The 27,903-nt window shown below is 42.6% G+C and overlaps 2 protein-coding genes across 2 annotated transcripts in view; one reads left to right on the forward strand and one right to left on the reverse strand.

The window, feature by feature from the left end:
• Window positions 1–3,193: 3,193 nt before the first annotated feature.
• Window positions 3,194–4,589, forward strand: LOC142950148 (urotensin-2-like). Its single transcript, XM_076092053.1, has 4 exons — window positions 3,194–3,299; window positions 3,724–3,843; window positions 4,343–4,383; window positions 4,476–4,589. The coding sequence occupies exons 1-4, from the start codon at window positions 3,194–3,196 to the stop codon at window positions 4,587–4,589; spliced, it is 381 nt and encodes a 126-aa protein (XP_075948168.1).
• Window positions 4,590–9,152: 4,563 nt separating this feature from the next.
• Window positions 9,153–27,903, reverse strand: part of camta1a (calmodulin binding transcription activator 1a) — a 266,168-nt gene continuing 247,417 nt past the window's right edge. Inside the window, exons 12-24 of the mRNA XM_076092062.1 lie at window positions 18,132–18,316; window positions 17,767–17,957; window positions 17,579–17,657; window positions 17,076–17,424; window positions 16,457–16,932; window positions 15,492–15,670; window positions 14,595–14,838; window positions 13,609–13,680; window positions 13,384–13,404; window positions 13,051–13,250; window positions 12,757–12,831; window positions 12,325–12,355; window positions 9,153–10,270 (exon numbers count right to left, since the gene is read on the reverse strand). Of these exons, the coding sequence (XP_075948177.1) occupies window positions 10,238–10,270; window positions 12,325–12,355; window positions 12,757–12,831; window positions 13,051–13,250; window positions 13,384–13,404; window positions 13,609–13,680; window positions 14,595–14,838; window positions 15,492–15,670; window positions 16,457–16,932; window positions 17,076–17,424; window positions 17,579–17,657; window positions 17,767–17,957; window positions 18,132–18,316 (2,135 nt within the window). The 3' untranslated portion in view covers window positions 9,153–10,237. The remainder of the gene's footprint in view (window positions 10,271–12,324; window positions 12,356–12,756; window positions 12,832–13,050; window positions 13,251–13,383; window positions 13,405–13,608; window positions 13,681–14,594; window positions 14,839–15,491; window positions 15,671–16,456; window positions 16,933–17,075; window positions 17,425–17,578; window positions 17,658–17,766; window positions 17,958–18,131; window positions 18,317–27,903) is intronic.

Raw genomic sequence — 27,903 nt, forward strand, 5'->3', positions numbered from 1 at the left:
GTGCTCCTTCAAACTCCGATTTATCTACACCAGTCACGGTGCGCGCCAGCAGATATGACAGCTGGCGTTATTTTTTCTTTTTCTTTTCTTTAACCGTCTTGGAACGGAGATGGAACAATGTAGAGATAAATCCGATAACCGGGGTTAAAGACTAGCCGACTCAGGTCAAAGGGTTAGATTACGGATTAAGCAGCGTAAAGAAAGGCCCACTGTCCAGCAACACAACAGTAGACTTTCACCTTCACTTAGTGAAACCTTAGTGAAACCTAACAACTCCAATATCGTACAAGCCAACCTGAAGCCACTTTCGTGTGTGCACACTGAAGTGCAATATTTCGAACAGGTATTGAAGGCAACTTTTAACCCGCCGATTGTTCTAATGACAAGTTCTTCTGGCGTTTTCAAAGCAGATGTGTGTCTGCATTTTATTATTTTAATTAACTAAAGATAAATAAGTGGAAATATTACTGTGGAGAAAACTGCTTGGTACCATTGTTACCAAGTAACCATTTTGGCAACTAAAAGTGTTAAAGCAAGTTATGATAATGTGGCAAAACATTTCAGTTGACTTGTGGTTCAAGAAAAGTCTGAAGACGACTTGATTACAGATAAATAACAGCCACTGTCACATTTTCCTCCAGTGTGCATCTAAATCTTCTAGATGAGCAGTGAAATAACTGATTTAATCAGCTAGGGAGGAAACTATCCTGTACACTTTGTAAAGTATAATGCATATGTCAAGAATAATACCAAAAGTCCCATTTCTGAGGAAGATGATATACTTCTTTTAAAAAGTAAATGTAAAAAGAGTAGGCTATTTAGGTTTTGAAGGCTACATGGTTTGTGATTCAATTTGCACTTTGTCAATTTGAGATTCTTTGAATCATCTTAAATTAAGTATAGAAAAAAAGACTCGTGTCTAGGAAGATATTACCTTCGAGCTACTCTCAAAAGGTTAGAATGGAGGCTAACTTGCTGAAGATCTATAAGTAGACCTATGTTCTATAAGCTATGTGGTTTTCTAGACGTAATGCTGCCCTCTGCTGGCTGAACATGCGTCAGTCAGATTTCCAGTAGGCCGAATATAGTCAACAAGTCATAACAACCTGTCAGGTCACATAGCTTTGACTATTACGGCTGTTTGATGGGACATGTAGCTTCCGGAGCTAAGATCTTCAGCAGATTATAAACTGTCTATAAATCAGGTATTTTCAGTAATAATGTGAATGTGAAATCAAAGGGGAATAAAACGAATCTCATCTGAATCATGTCTGGTGTACCGATGGGGATATTTCAGTAATGAAGCAAATTATATTTTTCATAAATGGAACCATCAAATGCTGCTTTTACTAGATGTACAAAAGGTACTTCACAAAATTCAGAGGGAGATATTTCTGTTGTTACTTTATTGAGTATATTATTAAGCTGTAGATCATTTTTTCTTCTTCTGCTAAAACAAACGACATCGCATGGCTGTTTTAAACCACCCACCAGGTGAGATAATGCAGCAAGCACCATTTTGTCCATAACCGTTCAACAATTCTGCATATTAATGCGACAGCATTCTAACCTCTAAAAGGGACAGTTTGTCATATTTTGCACTACTTTTGCTACATCAGCGTATTTTACTACAAACACTTGTTCTCATTCATATTTAACATTCTGAAAGCAGGATTTTATTAATTACATATTTTTCGATTGAGATATTTCTCTCCTGAGACTTATTTTTAGTAAAGTAACTCATTTATGTATTACTTCAGGGAAAGTATTCAAATATATAAGTGTTTCCATGGGAATTCTTAACAAATACATGCAGAGTTGAGTTTAGCCTCTAAACTTTGTTTACGGTGAATGGTCAAGATGTGAACAACAATTCTCTCTATGTAACACCATCATCGATGCAGCTTTTTGATCTGTTACAGCTACTCTTAGAATTTAACTATTGTTAAGTCCACTCTGCTTTGTTCACACTGATCCAAATTATATCGTATGAATCTTAAGAAAAGTGTCCATTTTGCTTACGAAACACTTGTACCTTGAAGCAATTCAAGATTCCCCATTCAAATTGTAAAAGAGGACCCCATATATTGCAAGATAAACCCCAAGCATGGGGGAGACTACATTTAGTTTAGAGGCCGGAATAAACAGCGGGGCCTTGACTAATACAGAATATAAATCGTAATAGCTTTTTATGATATAAAGCAACACCTAATGGAGTGTCTGGTCTTCTGGCAGTAAAACGAAATGTCACTGTCGCTTCGTCGATCCTCATTATCATACAAGAGACTGAACATTGATGTCACACATCTAATAAATATACAAATTACATACAGATGGGCAAAATGTGACGCTGTAAGCCGCTTTCTCCACCTGTTCCAAGTCTCCACTGACAGGAAATGTTTTCTGACTCTGTCCATCTATGCTGGACGTTCTAATAAAGTTGCGTTTTATTGCATGACTCAGAAGAAGTGAAGGCACAAGTTTACCATCTTACCACAAGTCCTCTAAATAATATGCATGTATCAATCAGATTCAATGACCCGTAGAACATTTTCATCTTTTAAATTGACTTAAAATGTCAGATGACTCACAGGCTCCAAGGCCTACAATATTTTAGCATCACTACTGAACCACTCTCTGCAAGTAATTATGCCGTTTTATTAGGAATTATCACTGCTTTGTATGCAGCTCCAATCGTGGAGCTTTTTTTCCCCTGTGGGCTCTGAGTCAAGAGGATTCAAATGGCCCTCGAGTTTAATGAGCTGGTAGCATAAAGGCATTAGTCATTTGGCTGCCCCGTGTGTCCACCTGCTCCCCTATGGGGTGTTCTTGAGAATGACATCTGAAACACCTGCTTCAATCCCATTTACAAAGACAGTAAAACAGTCAAGCAGGCTGAAGAGCTGGTAAAACATGACTGTGACCTTGAAGCATTGGCAACGGCACTATAATTCACCTGTGACTGCCTGTTGATTTATCACAGTTAGAAGGGATGGGACTGTGGATATTGCTGATGGCTGTTTTGGCAAGCGAAAGTGTGTGTCTGCTGCGTGGCATGCGGGGGTGTGTGTGTGTGTGTGTGGGGGGGGATAGGCAACAGCTGGAAGTATATAACCCAGTTGGGACCAAAAGAGCATGTACAAGTCTTCTTTCCACCTGAGGATCACTGTGAGAATCAGAGCCACCTGTAGTGATGAAGTGTAACCATCTCCTGTCCTGGGCCTTTCTGCTCGTGGCCTCTGGCCCACTGCTGGCCCACCCCATCACAGAATCTGAAGAGATGCCCTATCCAGGACCTGGTGAGTGGAAAGTCATATCTCCTATGTAGCGTTTATTCACAGAAATTCACTAATTCAGCACCTTGATTAGCATTTATAGTAATAAAACATAATTTGTGAGGATTAATGGCAGTCAAGTCGTGTCCTCAGGCTTTGAGGTAATTACTTTAGAGTTGCAGTGTTGGACACTGATTGTTCTGCCTGAGTTCACACACATTAATGGGGGATTTCTCTGCTGTTAGAGAATATATTCAGTTTTCTGTTCAAATAATTCAAACCTCCTCATTAATTTGCTGTATATGTCATGACAAAAGTGAAACGTGTTTACCATTTAGCATAAACTAGACTAATAACCTAAATAAATGTCTAGAAAATGTACATTATGTGAATCTTTACCCGTCAGTTGTGCGTTACCAGCTTTCTTCGGTTGTTCTTTTATCCTCAGTATCAGTCGAGGACGGAGGCGCTCTGGATGATCTGTCTCTCTCCGAGCAAACCTTCCCATCTCGGGACGGTGCTGGTCTCAGATATTCCACTCTGATATCTGGGGAGTATAACAAAGATGGTAAGAAACACACACACGGCTCATCTTGTATTAAAGGGCTCATACTCAATGCAGACACTTTCATCCAGGGGAAATCACCCAATTTCATTTTGCAGAAACATTGTGCTACAAATTCGAACTGATACACACAATTATACCAGTGTTACCATACATTTCTATGGTGGGATACCAAGCAGCACTGCTGGAGAACCAGGCAGTTGGAGGTATTGATCAAGGCCGGGTAGTTGTAGTTGTTGATGGAGTTGCTTTACTTTTCTACTCCCCAAAAGTCTGACATGCACAGAAACATGGCTAATGCAAACAATAGAACTGTCGTGCCCAACTCAACATTTTTTAGAGAATAACTGGTGCAGACCTGAAAATTACACAACTAGCAATGAAGTCGTCAACACGGAAATGGACGTGTTTCAGCCCTGTGCTTTCCAAAGCGTTTCCAATGCAACAATCTGTCATGAGTTATCTCGAATATCAGAATAAGCTCATGTTTTATTTCCCTCAGGTGTCAGAACAAGCCTGCTTCCCAGGGGGATGAAAAGAGAGGTGGGTTTTCTACAAATGTTATACCTTAAACAGCAAAGAAAAGTAAGCTGTGAATAAAATGTGTATCCCTGCTACTTTATCCTGTGTTCCAGGTCCTGTTGGAGAAACAAAGTCTCCTAAATCCGTTCAGCCGTGTGTTGGGCATCCGGAAACAGTTCAGAAAGAGAGCAGGGAATTCTGAGTGTTTCTGGAAGTACTGTGTCTAAAACAGTCGACATTATGCTACACAATAGAGACAGGGCTTGCACTAAAACAGAAATCCCTATCTTGCAAAATAAGGACAAAATAACAAACATCATGCATGTATGTAGCGGTATGTCTGCACATATGTATGCCCAGGTGCATGTACTCACACATATACACTCGCATACATACGCACTGTCAGTATTTATTAACAAAAAGAATAATGCCATAGGTATGATTGAGATAAATAGTTTTGGGACGATTTATTGAAATTACTTGTATGTTGTATGTAACTATATGTATGTGCACACATGTGATAAAAGTCCTTGGTTGTCTGGTATATGACCACATGTCTCAAAAATGTGGAAGTAAAAGGTCATTCAGCACTGTTTGTCGAACAGAAATAAAAACTGTACTCTAAATACTGTCTCTGCTAATTGTCTTTTCTTGAAAAAAAGGTGTTGGTGCAAAACATATCAGGCACAAACGTTGTCCTCGAGTTTTCTTCATTTTTTCCTTTTTTTATTATTTTACAGCAGAAAGAATATAAAGCATTCAGAAAACATCTTCCATATTTTAAGGGCAATTCAAAACGTTTTGCATGGCTTCAGCAGCTGAAATATCTTCTTTTTTTTTTTTCTTTTTTTCTTTTAAACATATCCATCGAGTCAGTGACGCTTGTACATGCACAATTACAAAAATAAAACTTACAAACAAGAGAAGGGAAGAAAAAGGAGGAAAGCAAAACACATTAGGAGAACCAAGAGGAGATGAAACTTTCGAGGGTTGGGGGTCGGGAGCGGAGAAAAATTGGGTCACATAACGAGGAAAGACAGAGAGAAAGACAGCTATAGAGGAGAGGAAAATAGATCTAACACTAGTTCACATGCAAAGTGTCGAGGACCCATAACTTTCTATCAAAGCAGGGTCTTTTTTTTTCTTCTTGGTTTGGAATTGATGAAAACGTGCAGTTCGGTAAAGGGTGCCATATAATTGCTGTCCATAAACTACTGAATGCTTGTCTTGCAATACTGGCATTTGCATAAGAGTAAGTCGACTACATGTGTCCAATCATTTTAAACTTCACTAGGTCTATAGGTCTCCACAAAATAGTTCTTTATTGCTCTGTGTCCACAAGTGGAATATGTTGTAAAACTGTTTCTGTTCTGTTGTCCTGATGTGCCTACCTTTCTCTGGTTTAGGTGCTTGGGGAAAAAGAAGAGGAGGAAAGGCAGATTCCCAGGTCTATCCACAGAACATCTTGAAATTGATAATACTGTATGAAGAGTGCCGATAAGCTAACCTGTCATCCCATTCATAAATGGCAGTACAAAACAAGATTTTCAGGTGAACTTTTCACATAGCTACAATCTTAATCTTAAATACCCTCTGCACTTCGTCAGATAAATTAAAGGCCTAAAGAACCGGCCGGAATTATACTATGATTTGACAGGCTCCTATGACAGAAAGTCAAATCATTTATTTTAATGAGCTATATATAACAGGACATTATGCCGGGGCTCCACCGGGTGTCTGCAATGATCAACGTTACTGAGAGGAAATGGATTATATTTGATATTCATTCATTTTATAGACGTCAGCATCGCAGCGCTGAAGCCGTCTGTCTTTACCAGAGAGCACTGCTGGAAGGTTTTCCTCTTTCAATTTCAGCTTCTTCTGCTGTGAATCGCGTGTCCTGCTCTGCTTCCTCCTCCCCATTTTGGCACCCTGAGTAAAATACAGAAGGGAGGTGAACCTGTCCCTCAGCCTGGAGAATAGCGATGCCGCTCAGCGTACAAATGAAACTGACACCGTGACATGTCTGCGTGTGTGCTGCTGTGCTGTGTCTTGTGCGTGTGTTCGTGTGTACCGTGTGTCACTTAGTTAATACTTTCTATACATACTGTGACAATGGCCTCCACCCATGTACATTAGTCCTATTTGAAGTTGGGAGCACACTGATCAAATCTAAAAGAATAGAAAATAACTAAAGGAAAAGTCTAAAAGGTTTGAGCTTGGTCTAAAAACAATCCTGTCGTCATGCTTTGCTATGAAAACCTCAGCAGCTACCGAGTATCGATCACTGGCTCATTTGTAGGTTTCCCGTCAGCCCTCCAGTCACATGCCCTCTGTCTTTCTGAGTTCTGCGACACGTCAAACCAACGTTCATCGTTTTACAGAACAGCAAGTCTTTATAACAAGTCTATCTGACTACAGATTCTAGGAAAATAAGCATGCTTTAGGTGCAGTTTGGTCACCCAGTTAACTATTTTACCCATGCAAGCATAATAAATCCTTCTCCTTTTCGCCACGACATTGCATTGGCTATGCATTCCAACCACAGACCAGGAGGATGAATGCAAGGCAACAAACCCCAGTAGTGGCATATCTAAGTGTGATTTTAACAAGCTGTCCCTTTACGAAACACAAAAGAAGGCGTACGAACAAAAAAAATAAAGCTTAGCATGTTGACAAGCTGGAGTGCTGTGGGAATATCATATTGTCGCTTTGGTGAGTGTAAGGTGACGGTGATCATGTGTGTTCATGTAGAGGATGCAGCACTGTCTGTGGGTGACCATGTTCTCTCACATTCTCTTAACCTCAGGTACATTGTATGCATTCTGACACTGGGCTTGTGTGATCAGGATATGAATAGGCACTTTCTACATAAACACTCGGGAAAATAAAGTTTACATATCAGAAGTGTGTGGAAAAACAAACAAAACAAACCAGTCAGTCAAGGAAATAAATCTGAGAAATACCTACTTAGCCTAATAATAATTTCAACAAACATGACAATACTTCAACAAATAAAACTCAAGTTTTTCAGTGGCACTTGGCTTAAAAATCAAATGTCATTACTTTGATACAGAATACACTTTCTGGTAGTTCTGGTCGGAATATAATATAGAAATTAGGCAGCAACCAACAGGCACCTCTGAACCAGCAGCTCATGTTCTCTCTCGGATTGTTCCTACAGCCCAATCAATACCGATATATATACGTATAATATATATGATCCAATGTATAAGACACATCTTATGCCTCATAATAATAAATGGCACTAGTGCACTGTTTTACACACACGTTACTACAGTCATTTTGGCTCATTGACCCTGCATCGAGGCAAGTGGCAACTTTTAGTGCTGTCCTTCCGGATAGAATCGGTTTAGCACCTTTGACTGTCGGAACAGTTAGTTTTGCAAATGTTTTCAGCTGCTTGACAAAGAAATCCAGTCATGTACAGAATGCTACACATGTTTTTCAACTAGACATTTTTTTCTTTGTTCCTTTTTGACATAGAATACAAGGTGTATTTAGACCCTGGCAGCCTTGATCACGTTGTTGTTTTTGGGTGTCTTTTAATTAAAACACATTGTACTCGGAAAATCCTGCCACCAGTTTATTACAGGGATCCGCCAAGAATTGATAAATCAATGCTTGCTGAAAGGGAGTGTAAAGTTAAAGAGGTGAATTCAATCTTTCTCGGTGACAGAGACAAATTGCATGGATGGCTTTTATAGGAACACCATGGGCAAGGCTGCCAATCTTTAAGCTCAGGCGAGATACCTCAGGAACACATTCCATTTGCAATGACAACAAAAATAAAATGTAAACTCTGCTGTGTATTCAGTGATGGTCAAATGCTTCAGTTATCTGTGGGAATGATGGAGACATGACAGACTTAAATGCATTCTGCTTACATATAACTCCCTCTGCAATCTGTGTACCGCATTGTTCTAGTGATCCTCGACCACTTGTGATCTTATGGTCTTCAGTGCTAGTGTGTATTTCACTGTATGATTATCTGTTCTGCAAAAATTAACTTAATTCTTTTCTTAAGCTATATAGCATTCAAATACCTTGGCACCATTGGCAAAAGGTTCTTGGTAGCCCAAAACAAACAAAAAACAAACAAAAGTAAACATAACATACTTGTTTTATGATAATGCAGACATCTCCTAACTCTAAATACAGTATTTTTTAAAACCTTTTTATATTGCAATAATATCATGCTTTAGCAAAATGTTCTTCTCAAGAACAATCAAAATAAAATAAAATACTCTAATAGTGAAATAGTTTTAATTTTACAGAGCATAGCCACTACTGCTTTTGTTGTTTTTTCCCTTTTTGACTCTGTTCATACTTTTCATGCACATAGCTCATTTTTATCCCAGGTATTTACACTATATACAAACAATACAACCATACTTCTTAGGCATTCAAACAAAACTATACAAATATTCTGTTTTTGTCTCGTACCTGTTTTTGACCCATTTTTAATGAATAAAATAATATATTTCTAAAATACAATCCCCTTTGGGTAAACGTTTTTTTCCTACGTACTTTCAGCCTTCTTTATATACAGAAATCGCTCAATTGTCAAAAATATGGATTTGTCAAACCCCTATTTTGGGACAAGCTTAGGGACCCCTCAAAGAATCTCTAAGACGTCAAGGCAATGTATGTGATCTTCCCCTCAAAAGCCTTCACAGGCTCCGAAGTTCATTTAAAAAGAACAGTAATAAACTGCATGACCATGACCATTACAACACAAAATAGGCAAGTTCTTTTCTCTTGTTCGGTTTCAGAGGATCAATCGACTGAACGAAGCAAAATCAAAAGAAACGGGACAATACGGGGATAGCTTCATGACTGAGATGACAGAACTTATGGGGGGATAAGATGGTCAGAGGATAGGCTGAAAGACTAGACCGTAAGCACACAAGCAAAGACTTTTCTTGCCAAGAAGTCATGCATTTTTTTCTTGGTAGGATTCAACAACATAGAGTCTGAAGGTACAGATCACCAATACATTGGACATGATGGAACAAATACATTGGACAGTATGGAACAAATTCAAGTAATAAAGTGACAATATATACCATAAAGCATAGGTTTTAAAAAAAAAGAAATGGCAAAAACTAAATATTGTATCCCCCATCTGCTTCTGCATGGTTAAACCCCGGACTACATTCATTTGTAGCTCCACCCGTGTGGGCAGACTGGTGGGGTAGAGCACAGTGGGACAGCAGGAGTTGTTGAGCTAAATTGAATATCATATCATCTACAGCAGTGGATAGAAGTGGGCGTGTGGGTGACCAATATATTTGGTAAAAAAAAAATCCTTCCTCAAATGAATTGATTGGTCACTTAAAACACAATTAGAGGCCAGAGTGTTTCTGCACGGTCTCCCTATCCTCTGAGATCTTCTGCAGTAAAAGCCTTAATTTACGCCTTGAGGTCCTCCTGTTTGACAGACCTCTTCAGGCATGTCCTGCGTTCGCTTCCTTACCGTCCAAAACCTCTTCATATTCCAAGAAGACAAAGCAATCCATGAAAAAAGTGCAAAAAAAATGCCATGAAGCAAATGTTCTGCACACCCCCCCCCCCATCCCATCCCGACCCTTTTAGTTTATAATCCTGTAGAAGTTGCCACTCTCCGACCAAAATCAAGTCAGTGGAAAGGATAGATATGTGAAAAAATGCTGTTGTACATGTAATAGTAGTTGAACCAGTAGCACTGCAGTAGTAGTAATAATCGCAGTGCTTGCATTGATGTTTTTTTTTTTTCCCCATTTCTCTTGTAAAATGTCTCGGGTACAAACAGAAAAGAAAGGAGGAGTCAGGAGAGTGATGTCACATGGCGAGGGGGCTCTTCTGAGGGGTCTCATGTTCCCTGGCCCTTTTCAATTCTTTCACCCTGGAACACAGAGAGAGACAAGTGTCTATGAATATCACGTCAACAACACGGGTTCCTAGTAACAAGCTCATCAAGACAAGCACGGGCCTGAGAGTATCAACACTGTTCAGCCAGAGCCGTCATCAGGAACTACTCCTGGCTGTGGAAAGAAATGTTGGTCAAGATTGAACAGAACATAATTATAGCACAATTACAGAATCATTACCATATTAATCTATCACAATTGGGATTAAATGCACTTTTATGACACAATAAATACAAGACATCTTGTCATGCATTTCATTTTGAAGTGTCCCAACACAATATGGTAATGATATCATAATTACTATAATTACATTTATTATTCTAGTTAATACTCGTTTCAAAGTTGACACACGGCACACAGAAAAACCTTTTTCCTCAAGATGCAGCATGTGACACACTGGTGCCTCACAGCATGAGGTGCTTACTCCTGTGATTATTGAAATTTAGTAACGTCCTTCTCCAGTCTAAATCTAGTTAGTTAATGATGAAAAGCAGGAATCATTGCACTAGATGTTTATGGGCTAGATCGAGGTCACTTCCACATATAAAACACTTCAAAGAACGAAGAAGTATTTCCAAACACACCAGTCAAGGCTGAGAAGAAATTCTCCGTTTGTGGGGGGGGGGGGGGGGGGGGGGGGGGGGGGGGAGCATATGGGTTCATAGAAGAGACACACGCGTCTCAAGTGTACGAGCAAAGAGCGGACAGCCTGTCGAGTACACAGGAACAATTGATTCTAACACATCAACCATCATCATGTAATGGGTTTAACCTTATACTCTTATTCTTAGCTGAAGGTAACTTCTGCAACATTTATGTATAGAAGAGTGGACTGTGTAGATGCATGGTTAGATACAGTGTGTGTGTGTGTGTGTGTGTGTGTGTGTGTGTGTTGGGTCCTCTCATGCTGAACTAGAGTACTCCCCGGCGGTATGAATCCATTAAAGCTCTGTGTTTTAGTCCCAAAGGGTGGAGGAACCTATTGTTTTTGTTCTGTGACCTATATGCTATCACAGCTTCCTAACCTATATCCCAGCGTAGCAGACGAGCCTCCCATGAGAGGTGGTTACATCAACAACCTCACCTGCTCTACAAGCCTGGCGCCCTATTTTAGGACAGTATACAGCAGATGTGGAAAGGAGTAAAAACATGAAATATGAACGTCAACAGCAAGGAGGTTAACAGTTTGTGAAAATACTCAGATCCTCAAACTTCTATAAATGCTTTATATGATGTTCTGAGCTGTTTCCTGTTCAGTGTATCGTTTTGCACTGTTTTTTTTTAAATGCATTTGTTTTGTTTTGATAAACCATGTGGGCATAATACAATCAACAGTTTGACACAGTTTTAGTAGATGGAAATGAGAGGGGTTGAGTCCCTCTCTCAGTCTGTCGAGTGGCTAGAAACAGGACACACAGCCAGTGAGACAGACAGACAACTACTAGAGAAACAGCAGGCAGGCCCACAGCATGCCTATAAGTAGAGGAGCAAGGCTCATAGTTGTCACCACTTGACATGCAGCAGAATAAAACAGGATTGAAAAAAAGCTCCCCGTTCTCTCAAACTGGCTATCTGCATAACCACACAAAAGTGAAATAAAAATAAAAACCAATATGAACAAAAAGTAATTCCCGAGGAGAGAAAGACAGAGATAAAGAGAGTCAGAGGAGAGCCTGTTACGTGTTGCAGTGATATTGTCATTCATAAGCATTTTGTTAGTTCAAGATAGGTTTCTGCTTTTAATCTGAGCTTCCCAGTCCACCTGTGGCTCCAGTCGGCAGCCGTCATGCAAGCAGGCATCAAGCAACAGTGATGGGTGGAGGGATGGGAGAGAAAGAGCAAAAGAGAAAACGAGAGTGAGGGAAGGAGGAAGAGAATGCGAAGGCCGAGACCTCAGGAGGAGATAATTGTATTATTAAAGAGGGAGAGACAGAGAGGGAGATAAGGGGGAGAAAGAGGCATATAGAATAACAGAGAGAGAGAGAGAGAGAGAGAGAGGCACGAAGTGAGTTGCTGAGGCTGCACTCACCCGCTTGAACAGTCTATGGTCCATCAAGGGGCTTGGCATAAACAGCAAAACAATACCAGACAGCTATTAGCACACAGTAGGCACTGTGAGGGAGGGGGCGAGGACAAGTGGGGGAGGGGGGGGGGGGGGCAAATACAGTGAGGGGGAGGGGGTGGAGCTTAGGTGTTACCACCCAATTTGGCCAACAAAAATAAATCAAACACATAACACCGAGTAAAAAGAAGAGTTGAGAGATGGACAAGATTATGAAACTACTGGTAGTTTATACTGAGTCTTACTGATTAGCTCGATGGGACTTTATTCTTTTAAACCATGAACCAACCCGTGCATTAAATGTAAATGTGAAGTTTAATCGAGCCTATGTGAAGTTCTATGTGTACGTATGTATGAATGACTATGTCAGCAGATGTGCGAGTCAGTGTCGGGGTCTACCTGTGGCGGCAGCGACGTAGGAACCTCATGATCTTCCTGGCAGCTTGATCCTGCCTCTTTGTGAGCAGACTACCTCTGTGAAACACCAGAAAGAGAATAATGTCCTACTGTTTCGAGAGCAAACGTTACATCTCTGTTAATATGAACTTGAGTTTGTATCTTGTATCTTTCAGTGAAAATGTGGAGGGTCCGATTCCAAGACATTACATTCAGTGGTCTCTTTATAATCCTGCTGTACTTAGCAGGATTAGTATATTCCAGTATGTGGCCTACAGTATGTGGCTGTGTGTCTACCTCAGTTTGTGCTGCACCAGGGCAGCAGCAGCCCCGCGGTGGTGGGGCTTCAGCCTGCCAAACTCCTTGTAGCTGCGGTAGTATTGCTGAATGAGCACGGCAGCCCTCCTGCTCTGCTGAAACTTCTTCTGTTCGTGGTAGCTGCGGAATTTACTCTGGATAAGGATGGCGGCCTGCGTCATCTTCTTATAAAGTGCATACTGCCAATGACAACGAGACAATATGTCATGCTTTTGCTGTGTGTGAAGACTGCAACAGTGCTATGGGTTCACGCTGTGGTAGAAGAGCAAAGTTTGGCAATTAATTTAGCTGCTGGTAGTGAAAAATGTTTACCTTCAAGGCTATCCATGTTAGCTTGCAAACAGAAAAGGGAAAATATTGTAAATGATGGACTAACATACACTATTCTCAAAAACTATGTTTAGTAAAAAATATATATTTAGATAGTTAGCTCATGTAGATTTCTGTCTCCCAAAAACTATGATGTACAGTAATTACATTGGAACCCGTTAACAAAAGCACTTATCAGGAACACGTCGATGCATTTGTGGTGCCTACCTGTTTGTATTTCTTGTAACAACGTTGAATAACAGCAGCGGCTACTTCCTGTTGCTCTCTGAGCGGACGCCCCTGTTGGAGAGTAGAGGTGGATAGGTCAGAGGTCACAAATGAACCTACATTTTGCCACAAAGGATATTAGTGGCTCTGTCAAGTCTCCCCGAGGGCCTCCTGGTGGCCGACATGTGAATGCCACCCTGGCATGAGTCCACCCCAGGTGAACTGGCCCCCAGGTGAGCGATTGGGAGCAGGAGGAGGAGGTGAACTGTTCAGCGAAAAAGTTCCACCTCAGTTATCAGCAGGCAGACAGGCTTAACAGATGACTGTAAACGACAGCGAACAGTTTGTGATATGAAAACTCATTAAAAGTAGCTGGGGGGGGGGGGGGGGGGGGGGGGGGGGGGGTAGCGAGTTGAGGAATGGGATCGGGCAGGGGTAAAAGGACTGGTGTGTGGAAGCTAGTTAAAAACAGGCAGTAGCAGGCGCCATACACCTAACTCAGAGAGAGAAACAGAGACAAAGAGAGAGCAGGAGAACATAAGCTTAACTGTGTCTAATTGGAGCAGGGATACGGGGGACAGTGCAGTCGTTCCTCTAAGCAAGGCCATGCTCTGCTCAAGGCACCTTCCCATGCTGAAACCACAGGGACATATTTGGATATATATTTGTTCATGTTGTAATGTGTATATGAGCAGAGGAACAGAGAATGAGACAGAGGTAGAGATAGAAAAATGTCAATAATATTAGGTACGATTAGAAACAGTATATGCCCAAACAAAACATACTAATGAACCGTATCACAACCCTGAGCTTTACTGCAAAAATCAGAGCTCCGTAGCTTGGAACCAAATAAAAAAAGAAACCCTTCAACATCTCTCGAAAAATTCAAAAGCAAAACCATCTAATAATACCAGTCCTAACAGTACAGCCCCGTCACTGCGGGCTGCAGTACACACAGCATAGGCACCTGAGCGCCGGGCCTGTACCTTGTACTTGCGGAAGGCAGTTTGGACTAGGCGGGCGGCCTCATACAGCTCTCTCTGCTCTGGATCTGACAGAGTCAGCTGGGCCAGGTCTCGCTCCACTTTGCTGTTGGAGGCATTGATGAACTCACTCCAGTCAGCTGGGGATGGGAGCGCAGCCCTCTCTAGGGGCCCCTCTCTCAGTGGAGACCCCCCAGGACTGAGGCTGGGGTTTGATGATGGGGTCAGGGGTTCATTGTAAAGAGATCTAAGGAGAGAAGATGACAGAAATGTTTTTTGTTTGTTATACATATGTTCAGCGTGTGAATGAAGCTGGTAGTGAATATTCAAGCTTACACTACACCTGTCTACCTGACACTTACATGTAGGAATCAAAGTCACAACTAATTGAAAATGCTTATCTCTTTATTAACAACTGTTAATATAAAGTGTATATTATTTAGTCATTTTTTTTGACTGCCTGCAAACTGTAGTGGGTGTAAAAGAAACTTCCATAAAGTAACACTGTCACGGATAATAAGCAATTCTGGGCTACTGCCCCGCCATAAAATAAAACAGCCTCTCTTTTCAAATTGACATTCCGCTGTTCTACACGGTCTTTTGAGGCACTATGCTTAATACAAATATCCTGTTTCAACAGCGCATTGCACTTTTCACTCTGACCTTAAATTGGCACTTTACAGTAAGTGCTGCATAGAAACGTGTTCTTCACAGTGTTCATTTTTTACTGTCCATTTTACTCCCACAAAGTAGTAACCTTTGTGGACAATAGCAGGGAGTAACAAAGCACAGAAAAAAAAGGAAGAATGCAGTGGGGAGAACACACATACTGTAAACACACCCACACACTGCCCATGCATTATGCATATGTGCTATTTTACGCCCCACGGTGCACCTTACCGTAGGTGTATGATGCTCGGCAGCTGTTCCACATCTCCAAGGTAGTTGGCCAGCCAGTTCATGGTGTTGCTCACCCCTGACGTGTCTAAGGGCACAGAGTCTGCTGCGGTGAAGTTCTCCCTTTTGATTCTCTCTGGAGTCGCTTCAATGATGTGCTCTGCCAGAGTCATCATATTTGCCTGTTTGATGACAGAGGGGAGGACCCAACTTGTCAAGGTTTATCACTATATATAGTTGAGTGACTACCTATTTTGGTGACTGAACATGATCTAGACATGCACATCTAATTTTTTTGCCCATATGACAAAGCCAAAAGAGTGGAATGAAGTGATGCTGTTAAAATTCCTAATCCAGCACTTCATCTGTTGGAGGAGTAGTTAGCCTGAGATGGATGGCTGAAAGAATCCCTCGGCTATGGAAGGGGATCAATAGAGAGTTTATTATGCAGTGATGGTCATCGACAGAGTGCCAGGTTGGTCTGGTGCATGCAGCCGACCCAATGCAGAAGGCGGACATAAAAGAGGTTGCATGGTGCGGTTATGTCTAAATTTGAATCTCATCTAGCTTTCTTCACTAGTGACAATGTAATTCATATGCATACCACTTTCCAAAGTGGTGCCACTAAATCATCCATAATGCAGCTTCCCTCGAAGAATATATGTATACATAATATCAGAACTATACTTTATATACTACTATTCTTTTTTTTTTTTTACCAAACTTCACAAAAAAAATATTCTAAAACTAAGGAGATCAGCTAAAACAGATTTCCCCCCTGATTGTTTGTTTCCATGCATCTCATCATCAGCTGCAATCAGGCTACTATTATTTTATGTTATTTTTGTGATGCAGGCATTTTAAATCAAAAGCAATATGTTTTTTGGCCGGAATTATTTTGAACCTTTCATCTGTGGCTGTCCTAGTGCCAAGTTCTACACATTTAGCTGACAGTTGTTTACTCTCACCTGCAGGTCATCCATCTGTGTGAGACAGTCCTGGTTCTCCAGATCTTCCCGATAGGATAATAGTTCTGCATCAGCCATTTCTCTGTCAGCTATCACCAGCATGCCCAGCTGTTCCCGTTGACGCAACCGGTTCACCAGTTTCTCCTTCCCCAAGCTGCTGCTTCCACTGACCCCCAACGCCTTCCTACCCATGCCGCTGCTAGAGAAGCTCTCTCTGGAGGTCCATCTGGTTGTCCCCGTGCTGCCTCCTGTAGACAGGCCCTTGTCTGAGCTCAGGCCCTCTGAGGACAGGCTCTTGGGACTAGAGGACAGCTTGTGGAGATGTTGCTGCTCCAGGCTCAGGGGGACAGACATGGCCTTGTCGGGCCGAGTCTGAAACAGTTCTGGGTTGGGTTTATGTTTTTTAGCTAGTGGAAGGTCTCTGTGGCCCTCGCTGCTGTAGTAGTTGGAGGGCTCTGACCTGGGCCTTCTCAAGTCTGCAAAAAACACAACATTTAATAATTAGCTGCATTAATACACTAACAAAGACAGAAAATAAGGAATCTTGCTGTGACCTATGTGAGGCTATCCACTTAACTAGTGTATTGTAAGAGACAAGCAAAAAGAGAACTCTACTGACCTGGATTGAGGCTTGTAGTGCTGGATGTGGTTGTAGTGGTGGCAGGACCCCCTTTCTTGCCACTGGGTGCTACTCCACTGTTGTTTGCCCAGCTGACCATCCAGCTGTCAGTGGTGGGGGTGTCGGGGGCTGGGGAGAAAGACATGCGAGTTGTGGGAGGTAGAGGGGCTGGTGGCTGCTGCTCTTCCCTTTGTAGCTGCTCCAGACATTCAGCCAATTTGGTATGGCCACGAGATCGGGCAATTGAGAGGGGTAAGCGGCCCAGAGAATCTGGGATGGCTAGGGCACGTCTGTCCCATTTATACAGGACCACTGCAGCCTCCAGGTGACCCAGTGCACATGCCCACATCTGGATGGAAAACAGACAAAAAAAGACAAAGTATCAACGGGATACTTAAGTTAATGGGTTACACCAGACTGTTGAACAAGCATTGATTGAATACAGGTTTCTCTCATCACACAAACTCATGCTGCTTTAAACATGTTAACTTCAGCTCTCTTACCAGCGGCGTGCAGGAGAAGTGATCTACATTGAGAGGGTCCACCTCTAACTCCAAATCAATACTATCAGCATGTTTGGTGCTGGACGAAAGAGAGAAAACAGTTAGTATCTCACTGCTGTTTGGTGTGGTGCGCACCAATTACAAACCAAAAGTGCTATTAAACAGAATGTAGAGTATTTTGTTCTCACCGCCACTTGATGAGTGTCTGGATGAGGGTGGCGTAGCCCTGGCCTGCAGCCAGGTGAAGGAGTGTCATGCCTCTGAAGGTCTTGGAGTGGATTAAATGTTTGGACTTGGCCCAGCAAGCTCTGCTCATCATCTTCTCACAGACCACAACGACACGACTCTCAAAGGAGCTGCTGGCCTGACCAGATAGACACTTACATACACAGAAGAAGCATATCATTATTGGATGTTGTATATGCCTCCTTAACAACAGCAAAATCACATAATTATGTTACATGTAGATATACAGTACTTATGTCAATCGATAAAGACAAAACACAATGTGCTTGATGTGTACTGTCACATGTAGCGCGATGTGGCTTTTTACCTGTGACTGGCTGTTGTTGCCTCCACCTCCTCCGCCTCCGCCCCCTCCTCCTCCTCCCCCTCCCCCTGTTCCTCCCCCAGCTCCGCCACTCCCTGCACTGCTCGACTGCTGGTGGCTGGCCATCTCTGCCATCCTCCTCTCCATCTGCTCCAAGCGCTCCAGGATAGACATTCTGAACTGGTTATCTAGGCAAACAGTGGGACACAGAAGAAGAACACGTCAGCACACAAGTAGCGTTCGGTGTGCAAAAAATAAATCACAAAAATGGCTGTCTTTGCTATTACCAGCACACAAACAACCCTGTATCCTGACAAGACAAATGATCACACAGTATGCACCACAAGCTGCACCAAATATGTTGCTCTAAGCAGCAATAACACTGTCGCAGTGACTTGGGGCTTAACATCATGAGGCACACAATCAACCATTTAGCAGCAAATGCATTAGCCCATTTCCAAGATACAGCAAAGCTGATGGAAAGTCACTGTAATCTTCTACGTTCAGCTGTAACATAAAAAACCCTTGTAATCATTATTAATACCCCCAGAGTGTGAGTGAAAACAATAGCATCAATCATTGACTTCATGAAAACATTGGCTTTACTAAAATAACCTTTAAAGCCCATCAATCATCTGCTAATGGCTGCCATCACTGAACTCTTATTGCCATCCCTCCCGCACCACTCAAACACAGCCCCAGCAGACTAATACAGGTGTAACGATTGGCCAATGAGTGGGGGCATGTTAAATGTGTCCACCCTTTCACAAAGGGCTTCAGACATGCTCTGGAGGGGAGTGTACAGCTGACGGCCCTCTCCAGCTGATTAAGTACACTCTATCATGGCCACGGAGTCCCAGCCCAACCCCGCTCCATGAGCCTGTATGGTAGCAGGACTAAGAAGCTGCCAGTACAGAATCAATCAGTAAAAGCATGTATCCAGAACCCATCGTTTCCATACATCAGGACGGATGGAGGTGTATAAGACTTCAGAGTGTTTACATGGTGCTCAGGAGGCAACTACTGCTTTGCACCCTGTGTCGTCAGTCAGTTTAGTTTTTTGCGGGTTGTCTCTGCTCAGGTTTCTTTGCGTTGTTGGAAATATAGAGCACACTGCATAATTCAATACCTTAGTGAGGAGAGGGCAGAGCAAGTGACATCTAAAGACTAAAATGTATTTGAATTAGTGAAACAGACAGGGGTGCAAGTGAGAAATTAGCAGACTGTGACATCTCCGGGCAGGTTGTGATCGCTACACAAAATGCATTCGTGTAACCAACAGTTAAAAGTCAACACACTTACAAACACTGCAGTTTTAAACCTCTTGCAATATGTTCATGTAAGATTACAAGACACAAGCTTCACCGAGACATTTCGGGGACCACCCCACGAACACTCACCTACAAACAAACAAACGAACAACGAACAACGAACACTTGTGTGTGTGTGAATGTGCACGCACACACACACACACACACACACACACACACACACACACACACACACAGTATGCTGTGTACAGACAGTGGAATGGGATGGGCACAGAGAGCCCACTGCAGCAGGGAGTATAGAAGACTGCATTAGCATTCCCCATTTAGCCACTATGAGGCCGTTTCTGTGGCAACCTGCTGCCGAGCGGTAACTAGGCGACAGGAACATGGCTGTGTGTGTATGGTCTGTCTGCGTGCTATTGGCTTATTGATGAAGGGGAGGGGAAGGACTCCGTATTCCAGCAAAAAAAAAAAAATTGGAGAGAGAAAGGCAAACAATGGAAAAGAATTGAGTCCATAAATCTTCTTTGCTGTGCTTTTGTGTACTTGACCTACTCTCTCTTCTCAGTGTTGACACCGGAGGTGGGGACCTAATGACTCTAAGTGGGGAGCCAGCACAGCACGACCTGGTGACATTTGCGCTTTACGGTATCTTGGCAGTCACGGCTCAGGGCTCCATGGGGAGGTAATGTCACAGTCAGACCTCCTATAAGCCGTTGTAAAAGAGGTCAAGTAACTGCTATCATTGGACAGAAAAACATAATGCCACTGGCTCGTAAATTAGTGCTCTCAGTGACAACATGCTGCACCCTGAATAATGCACTTGGGAGGACAACACTGAGGTCTCTGCGTGAGCTGTAGACTGTCTACGCGAGCCTACTGTCAGATCAGCCGATCGCTCGCTTATCAAGCAGGAAATAAAAACGCTCGGAGCGTTTGCAGTGCTTCTTCCTATGTGGGATCCATCTTCACCTATCCACATGGTGACTTGTGGAAATAGGCGAGGTGAAAAATATGTGAGCCTATTCAAGGCAGAGTGCTTGTGTCAGGAGGCAAGTCAGAGGGTTGAGATAGGTCACAGCACCACAACCTGACTTTGTACAAGGCTATGCTCTCCCTCTCCCTCTGGCTAATAAGGGGGGGAGAGAGACATAGACCGTGAGATGGAGAGAGAGAGAGAGAGAGAGAGAGAGAGAGAGAGAGAGAGAGAGAGGGGATAGTTAGCGGTAGGCTGACATGTCTTTGTTCAGACCCAGTGCTGCAGTGTGCTGCAGTGCAGATGATGTCATCTCCACCTGCTGCCTGCTGCTCCAAATGCGATGCACGTCCACTGCAGAGGGAGGATGGGGGTAGAGACGAGTGGGAGGGGAGAGGGAGGAGACATGGAAGGTGGGCAGCCAAACAGAACCATAACAACACTGTGACGTGGTTAACGTCCTCCCACTCTCCGGTTTACTCCCTTGTGACAACGTGTGGCAGCAGACGTGGTCACTCTCACACATTTAGGGCAAACTGTGACAAGCTAATTTAAACAAAAAAAAGAGTTGGGTGCAAAAATGGGGAAGACTGTCACTCATTATATTGACAACTACTTGAATGCAAGTTGATCAGTCAGCGGAGGTGTAAACTTACAGAAATATGCCTTCCGAAGCGAGGCAAAGTTTCTGCAAATGAGTCCAGTTCACTCGCTTGTGGATATTTATAATACATCTCTTCCCCTTGCTTTTGGAGATGTATTCCCCTGCAGGACTTGGACCCTTGCCAACTGTCATCATCCAAATTGATATGGAAAATACAAAAGGAGAGAGGACACATAACATGTAGCCATTCACATTCCTAAATGAAAAAAAACACTGGTTTTATTGCTCCATCAATTCTCCCACTTTTATCTACCTGAACTCATATCTACTGTGGGTTATACTGTGGAGTGTTAAGTGTTATCCAGTGAGAGTTACTTTAATGATGACCTCTAAGAGACTCAACAATTAGAGTTTTTTTGAAATTACAGTTTACAGTACGCTGCAAAATGACGAGCGGAATTGTCTTCCCTTAGAAGTGAGAGGAACACCTCTCACCTTTGGGACGAAAGCCTGGAGAGGATGGGAAAACACCTCAGTCTTGGTCTTATGATAGGGTGACACTTGCATTGGCTAATACGGAAACATTATGATTCTAGAATCTGAAAAAAAAACACCCACTTCGTGACAAGAGGTCTTGAACTTTCATGACCGATAACCCAAATGAGTAAATGTGACGCTTGCCTTGGGACGGACGCTCATTTGAATAAATTGCTCGTGTTTTCATCATGAACCCACCAGACACTGGTCTGTGACTTGGTCCTGTCATACAGATTAAGAAGCTAGGCTAAATGGGGAAAGTCACATGTCATGTAGTCAGCTCTGCTTAAAATCCAGAGCATAAGTATACTGTCTGCATAATTAATCTAGCACCTGATCGCTGTAGATCTCCTGTTGATTCTCTCAAAGGACACTCCTGTCCTCTGAGAGAGGTATAGAGCAGAGGACCCCTGCATTGGGTTTCAACCCACCCTTCCCCAGATGATCAGACGTTTCATCTCTGGGACATCGCAGCAGCTCCCCATGAGAATGGTTGACATACAGACAGATGGGGGAAGGAAGGACAGGGCTGTTTATTGAGGAGCACAGTGGGAGTGAGATCAGCCTAAAGGAAGGAAGAAGACAGCAGGAGAGATTACAGGTAAAGAAAGAACAAGGGTGAACCGAGATGAGAAGACAGGAGTGGGGCTATCCATATAGTGAACTTCTAATAGAGTGTGGGAGGACATCTTTAATCCTCACTTCTAAACCTCTGCTCATGGTCGTGCCAATCAAGTTTAGTGCTGGACCTCATTGTCGCCCTGCAGCCAGTCAGCTTCTTGCATGTAACCCAGCAGAAAGGCCCGGAGGCCAGCCTCCCTCTTGTTCTCTGTGTCAGCTGACTGACAGGGGCTGGTATTTGTGATCGTGCAGGGTAAGGGGCCAGGCCATCTGGAAGCAGCCCTCGCAGCTGGAACACATGGCTGTCTGCTGATCAAAGGCTGCCTTTACGTTCCCACAGCGTAATGAGTGGTTGTGGTATTCCATCTATTGAGTCTTTTCCCTTTTGTTTTCTTCTTGTTAGCAGAGCGATTGTTAATACTGTGTGCAATACAGACATCTTTCTTTTCTACAATCTGTTGTTACGGCATCAAATCAATCTATCCATCCATCTGCTTATCCTGTTCAGGGTCATGGGGAGGAGGTGAGAGGCAGGTCGTCAATCCACAAATTCATTCACATTCACACCAAGATAGAAAACACCATGACAGATTCATACTGTACGGATGTAGTTTAGATTTGCAGTTTGCTATTTCCTCTCTGTTTGGTGATTGTCCATGTTTTGTATGCCCTGTCCCTCGAGCCAAAATCAGTTGCCAGTGGGCTAATGTTCTTTGAGCTTGTCTTCCATACAACATTTCGCAACCTGTTCACAACAGCAGAAATCCTTCACACACAAGGCAATCACCTTTGATGTCAACATTTGGAAGTTAAGCCAGCAAGATGCCTCCCTCTCAGGACTTCTTCTCTTGCAATGTATCACCAAATTACACCAGCAACAGGTGGAACACATTGCAACATTCTGAGGCATTATGTCCTATCTGACAAACTGTCTCACCACTGTTTCCACAGAGAATTTATTCACAACCATATACAGCAGTTTAATGACCGCAAACAAAGGTCGCAATGCTTGAACGATACTTTTCTATCCTGCCATAAAGGTGAAGCAGCTCTTAACCTACTGGCATTTGTCCAGCTATATAGGTCAATATGAGTTTAGTCTGAACACTGAGTAGATACATTGTGTCATATTGAAGGGTAAAATGCCAAGAGTGCACACCGTAGGGATTTACCGTCATCCACTATCACACTAATAGAGTAACACAGTATTGGCTTTTTGTCTCGGAAAGTAGGGAAGTTTGACTTTTTTATAGATTGACGATGCAGCAACACGGGCATATCTTTAGATACCTATTTGCATAAACAACTAGATACTGCTTGACACATCGGATTCAGGCAGGAGTGCAAATGAGAGACGAGTGGAGAAATACTTCCAAAGATGAATCAATCTGATATAAAACACCACAACCCAAGGGACAGGACGTCTCCAAAGCTTTCCATTAATAGTAAGACAACACAGTCAGGCTAAATGCATTCACAGGATTTCTCAGCCTGCCTCCAAATCTTTTTCAACATTGAATTTAAAATCATATTCCAGCCTTTTGTCACATACTGGGATCCTATCGATGGTATGTTGTACTGTAGCAACAAATGTAATCTAGTGAGGACAGACACTGAACAGCGATAGAGAATTGAGATTTAGAGCCAGTTTATCTTGAATGGGATATAATGCATGCTTGGTTTGAGACCATGTCTATAACCTCCTCTATTCTTATTTGGTTTTATGACAACTCAGAGGGGTGCAACTTCAGAGCATGAACAGGGACTGAACCTGAATTTAATAAGCACATTAGCAAGTAAAAAACAAAACTTACAACATAACATAAAAGAAGCCCTTTCCCCGGATTATAGATATTAATACACCGTTCAATTAGCTAAGAATACAAACAAAATTCATTATCCCTTTGTGCTAAATAGGCAGACTGGAGTCTGTTGGCACAGAGGTGGACAATATAATGTATATTTCAAATCCCAGCACAGACAGCATAAAGCAATGTAGTCGACTGCAAACCATGCTATTGCTTTAAAACTTAGCAAAGGCTTTAGTGGACACCTATTTGACAGTCCCATCACAAACTATACGTGATACTGTAAGCTTGGTGAAGGTAGACTTCAATGCATGGTTATTATATTTAATGGCATTAGACACGATGTAGCATCACTGTGAGAAGAAAGCTATCACATAATAATAGTCAACAATAAAATGTCAGAGAAGATGTGCTCTCCACAAATGACTGTTTCTCTTTAAACGTATCTCTTTAAAAGCTCTCGTCTGCGGTGATCCATCACCTTTACGTGCAAGCATTCCCACATCACTGCTGCTGTTACTAGTACTACTACTATTGCTATTTCTCCTGCTATTACTACAACGGCAACAGTAACACAAAATTACATTAACTAATAATACTGTTGTTATTTTTTCTAGGTATTTTTAGATAGATCGGTAGCTAGATAGTCAAGTCTTTAACGTCCCAGGAGGGAAATCTGTTTTCACAGCCTGCACATGTTAATGCCCCCATGAGAAATGCAATGCACACAGTTGATATAATGGTCATCTATACACATATACATACATGCCCCTACATGCATACAAACATACTTGCATACACAATACTTGCAAATACATATGTATTAGGGCTGGGCGATAATTCAATATGATAATCATCACATATCGAGATATGTCGATACACTATGATGTCATCTCAATTGATATCAACAAGCGCATACTAACTCAACTTTCCTTGAAAATGTGATCAAACTCTGTTAAATCGAACTATCGTCTTAATCTGATTAGTCTGTTTTTGTCAGTGCACAGCTGGAAATATTTAAGTATTTTTTCTCTTTGATTTAACTTAAAACGATTATGTTCATTTTGCACTTACGGTCTTAATAAAGTGAGAAATACTCAGTGCATTTTATATGCCAAAAATATGACAATTTATTTATTGAATAACAATGAATCATACTATATCAAGATGCACATTGTCATCAAGATATGATGATATGATGATAGATTTTGGCCATATCGCCCAGCCCTTTGTGTATATATATATATATATACGCACACACACACACAGGTCTATACAGTTGAGGTATTTTATTTGGGGTTATGGCATAAAGGGGGGAAAATTCCTGCTAAACACTAGTACAACTAATAAATGGTTTTGTGCAGTGGAACCAGGATAGGAATTGTTCTTACTGCTGCCGATTATACTTAGTGAACCACATTGCATTAAAGTGGCCAAAACATAGATTACTACAATAAATGCATATGATCTATGCACAACATAGAAAAAAGCACTGTGGTGATTCATCCAACTTCTTCAAAACATATTGTACACGACTTTACAACTTTGGTCTGTTGTATTCTGTCTTTCACAGTTCTCTTAAGAGGCTACACTATGGGCAATGCATATTGTTCCATGCATTGAATAAAGGAAAACTTCACAGGAAAGCAACAGGTAGATGAATGTATATCTGCAATTCTCTCGCTGTAAATAGTGAAGGAAAAGCACCGAGCCAAAGCAAACTTTGAAGACTAAACGGGGTTAAAGTGAAGTCGCTGATCAGAGATCTGTGGTGCTGAAACGCTCAGCGGCTGCACTCACGACGGAAGTGTTCGCTGTAGCAACGTGTGGTTTTAATTTCGCCCTATTTTAGCTGTTTGTTACTCAACGCTGTTGGTAATATGCAGCCTTGACATAATAATCTGAACTATGAAACAACAGCATAAATAGATTTTTTTTTACCGACGACTTGCTGTCCCCGATATCCTGAGCTGCACTCAGGGATGCGACAGCCCTCTAATGCGCTATAGCAACCGCCACACTTTCAACAACACGTGAAACAGCACTTGCAGCTGGCAGTAAGGACACCAGCCGGAGACACGGTGTCCATGTAGTTCAGCATAGCGAACAGACTGAAACTGGCAAGAAAGAATCCGGAATCTTTGAAATGTGAGAGGCAGGTTTTGCCAAAAGTACCTGACTTGGAGAAAAAAAAAAAAAAAAAAAAAAAAAAAAAAAAACAGGCGCACGAGAGCTTTAAGTAAAACTTCCTTTGTTATTCAAAATGCCAGGAAAACAAATACTGATTGTTGTCTCTGAAGGCGTCGTGAGGACTCTTTAATATGCCCGAGCACTAGTCGTGAGTTGGCTACTATCAACGTCAACTCTCCGGTGCTCTGCAATGAGGCAGAGTCACATGAAACACTTGAAGAAAGCATGTGGCACAAACAGACCATTCCTTCAAAACTCCGCTACAGCACAGACACAGTGGGACCACATTAAGACGCAGTAACTCAGCATGCGGGGTCGTTCGGGGGGAAACAAAAACGTGTAACTTCAACTTCTTCTGGCATTCACGAGAACAGGCACAGGATGTGAAAACAACACAAACACAGCACAGCACAGCACTACAGCCATAGGTTGAACTTAACACTTCTAACCTTCTATCTTATTTTCCATTGGTAGAGTCCACCTCAAAAGCCAAAAGTACTGCCTCTTTTGTCTTTTAAGAAAAGCAGGTGTCATTCACAGGCATCCTGACCCAAAAAAGAAGTCCAGCCAAAGCTGCATTTCACTCAAATTGCAGTTTTGCCCCCAAAGCCCGCCGGTCAGACTACTGCATGGTGTTACACGGAGAAACAATTAAAAAATATATATAGATCCTTGGTGTAGACTGAATCTCAATCTCAACAGAGGACTCGTCAACAATAGAACAAAGTGAGGGAAGAGAGCGACGTGAGGAGAGAGAGAGAGAGAGAGAGAGAGAGAGAGAGAGAGAGAGAGAGAGAGAGAGAGAGAGAAAGACCGCTCACTACTCTTCTTCCTCTAATAGCCCCCTCCTCCTCTTCACTTGTTTCACCTCACACACACATGCACACTTTCCTTGTGTTTCTAGTAGTCGCTGCTATCCCAGCCTGCAGTAAAATGACAAATACCGCTGAGACGTTGTGCGCACGTGCCGCCGGTAAACAGACGCCCTAGTTCCCGTTTGCCGCCTCCTCCTCGAGGTCCTGCTCCTAAACGCTCGCCCCTTATCGCATTATTATTATCATTCGTTATTTGGCATGTCATCAAAAATAACAATAATAATAATAATATAGAAGCATTGTCAATCAAAAAGATCTACTCTGCTCGACGCCTGTGGCTCTGAATTCGGTTGACTGTGCGCACGCAAGGAGTCTCTCCCGCACCGGAGAAAGTCGTTGAAAACACGACCGTGTTCGCCTTCTCGCAGCCTGGCGGCCGTCCGAAACTAAATCTTGTTCTGTTTTGCGGTCGTTTACCATGTTTACCCAAACACGCCCACTCCTCCGCTCCTGCATTGTGTGTGCACGGTCTGCTCGGTTTGTCACGCTGGTGTAGTTCAGCTCAGGAGTCAGTACTGGCAATGCGCTCCCTTGAACGCTAACAGACAAGTTATGCCGCTATGCAGGGCTGCGACTTGGCAGCTCCCAGCGAAACCTCTCCCGGCTCGGGGTCGTGGGATCGGAGCTCGGGGACTTATTGGGGCGGACGCAGAGTGCTCTGCAGCTCCGACAGCTTTTATTTTTTTCCTGTCCTGCCCATGGCTCCGTACCTGCAGTGCTGCAGAGGAAAAAGCGCCCCTTCCCCCACTCTGCATTATGACAAATCAAGGCAGGCAGGCAGGCAGCTGTACCATTAGCACATCATAGCAGAGCGAGTCTTCCGCGGGAGAACACAACTCGCAAAGCTTGCATGTAGCACACCGCTGCGGACTCGGACAATAATGCTGCACGTA

This window comes from Anarhichas minor, unplaced genomic scaffold (genome assembly GCF_050575085.1).
Source record: "Anarhichas minor isolate MPS153535 unplaced genomic scaffold, ASM5057508v1 ptg000003l, whole genome shotgun sequence".
NCBI classification, from domain to species: Eukaryota; Metazoa; Chordata; class Actinopteri; order Perciformes; family Anarhichadidae; genus Anarhichas; species Anarhichas minor.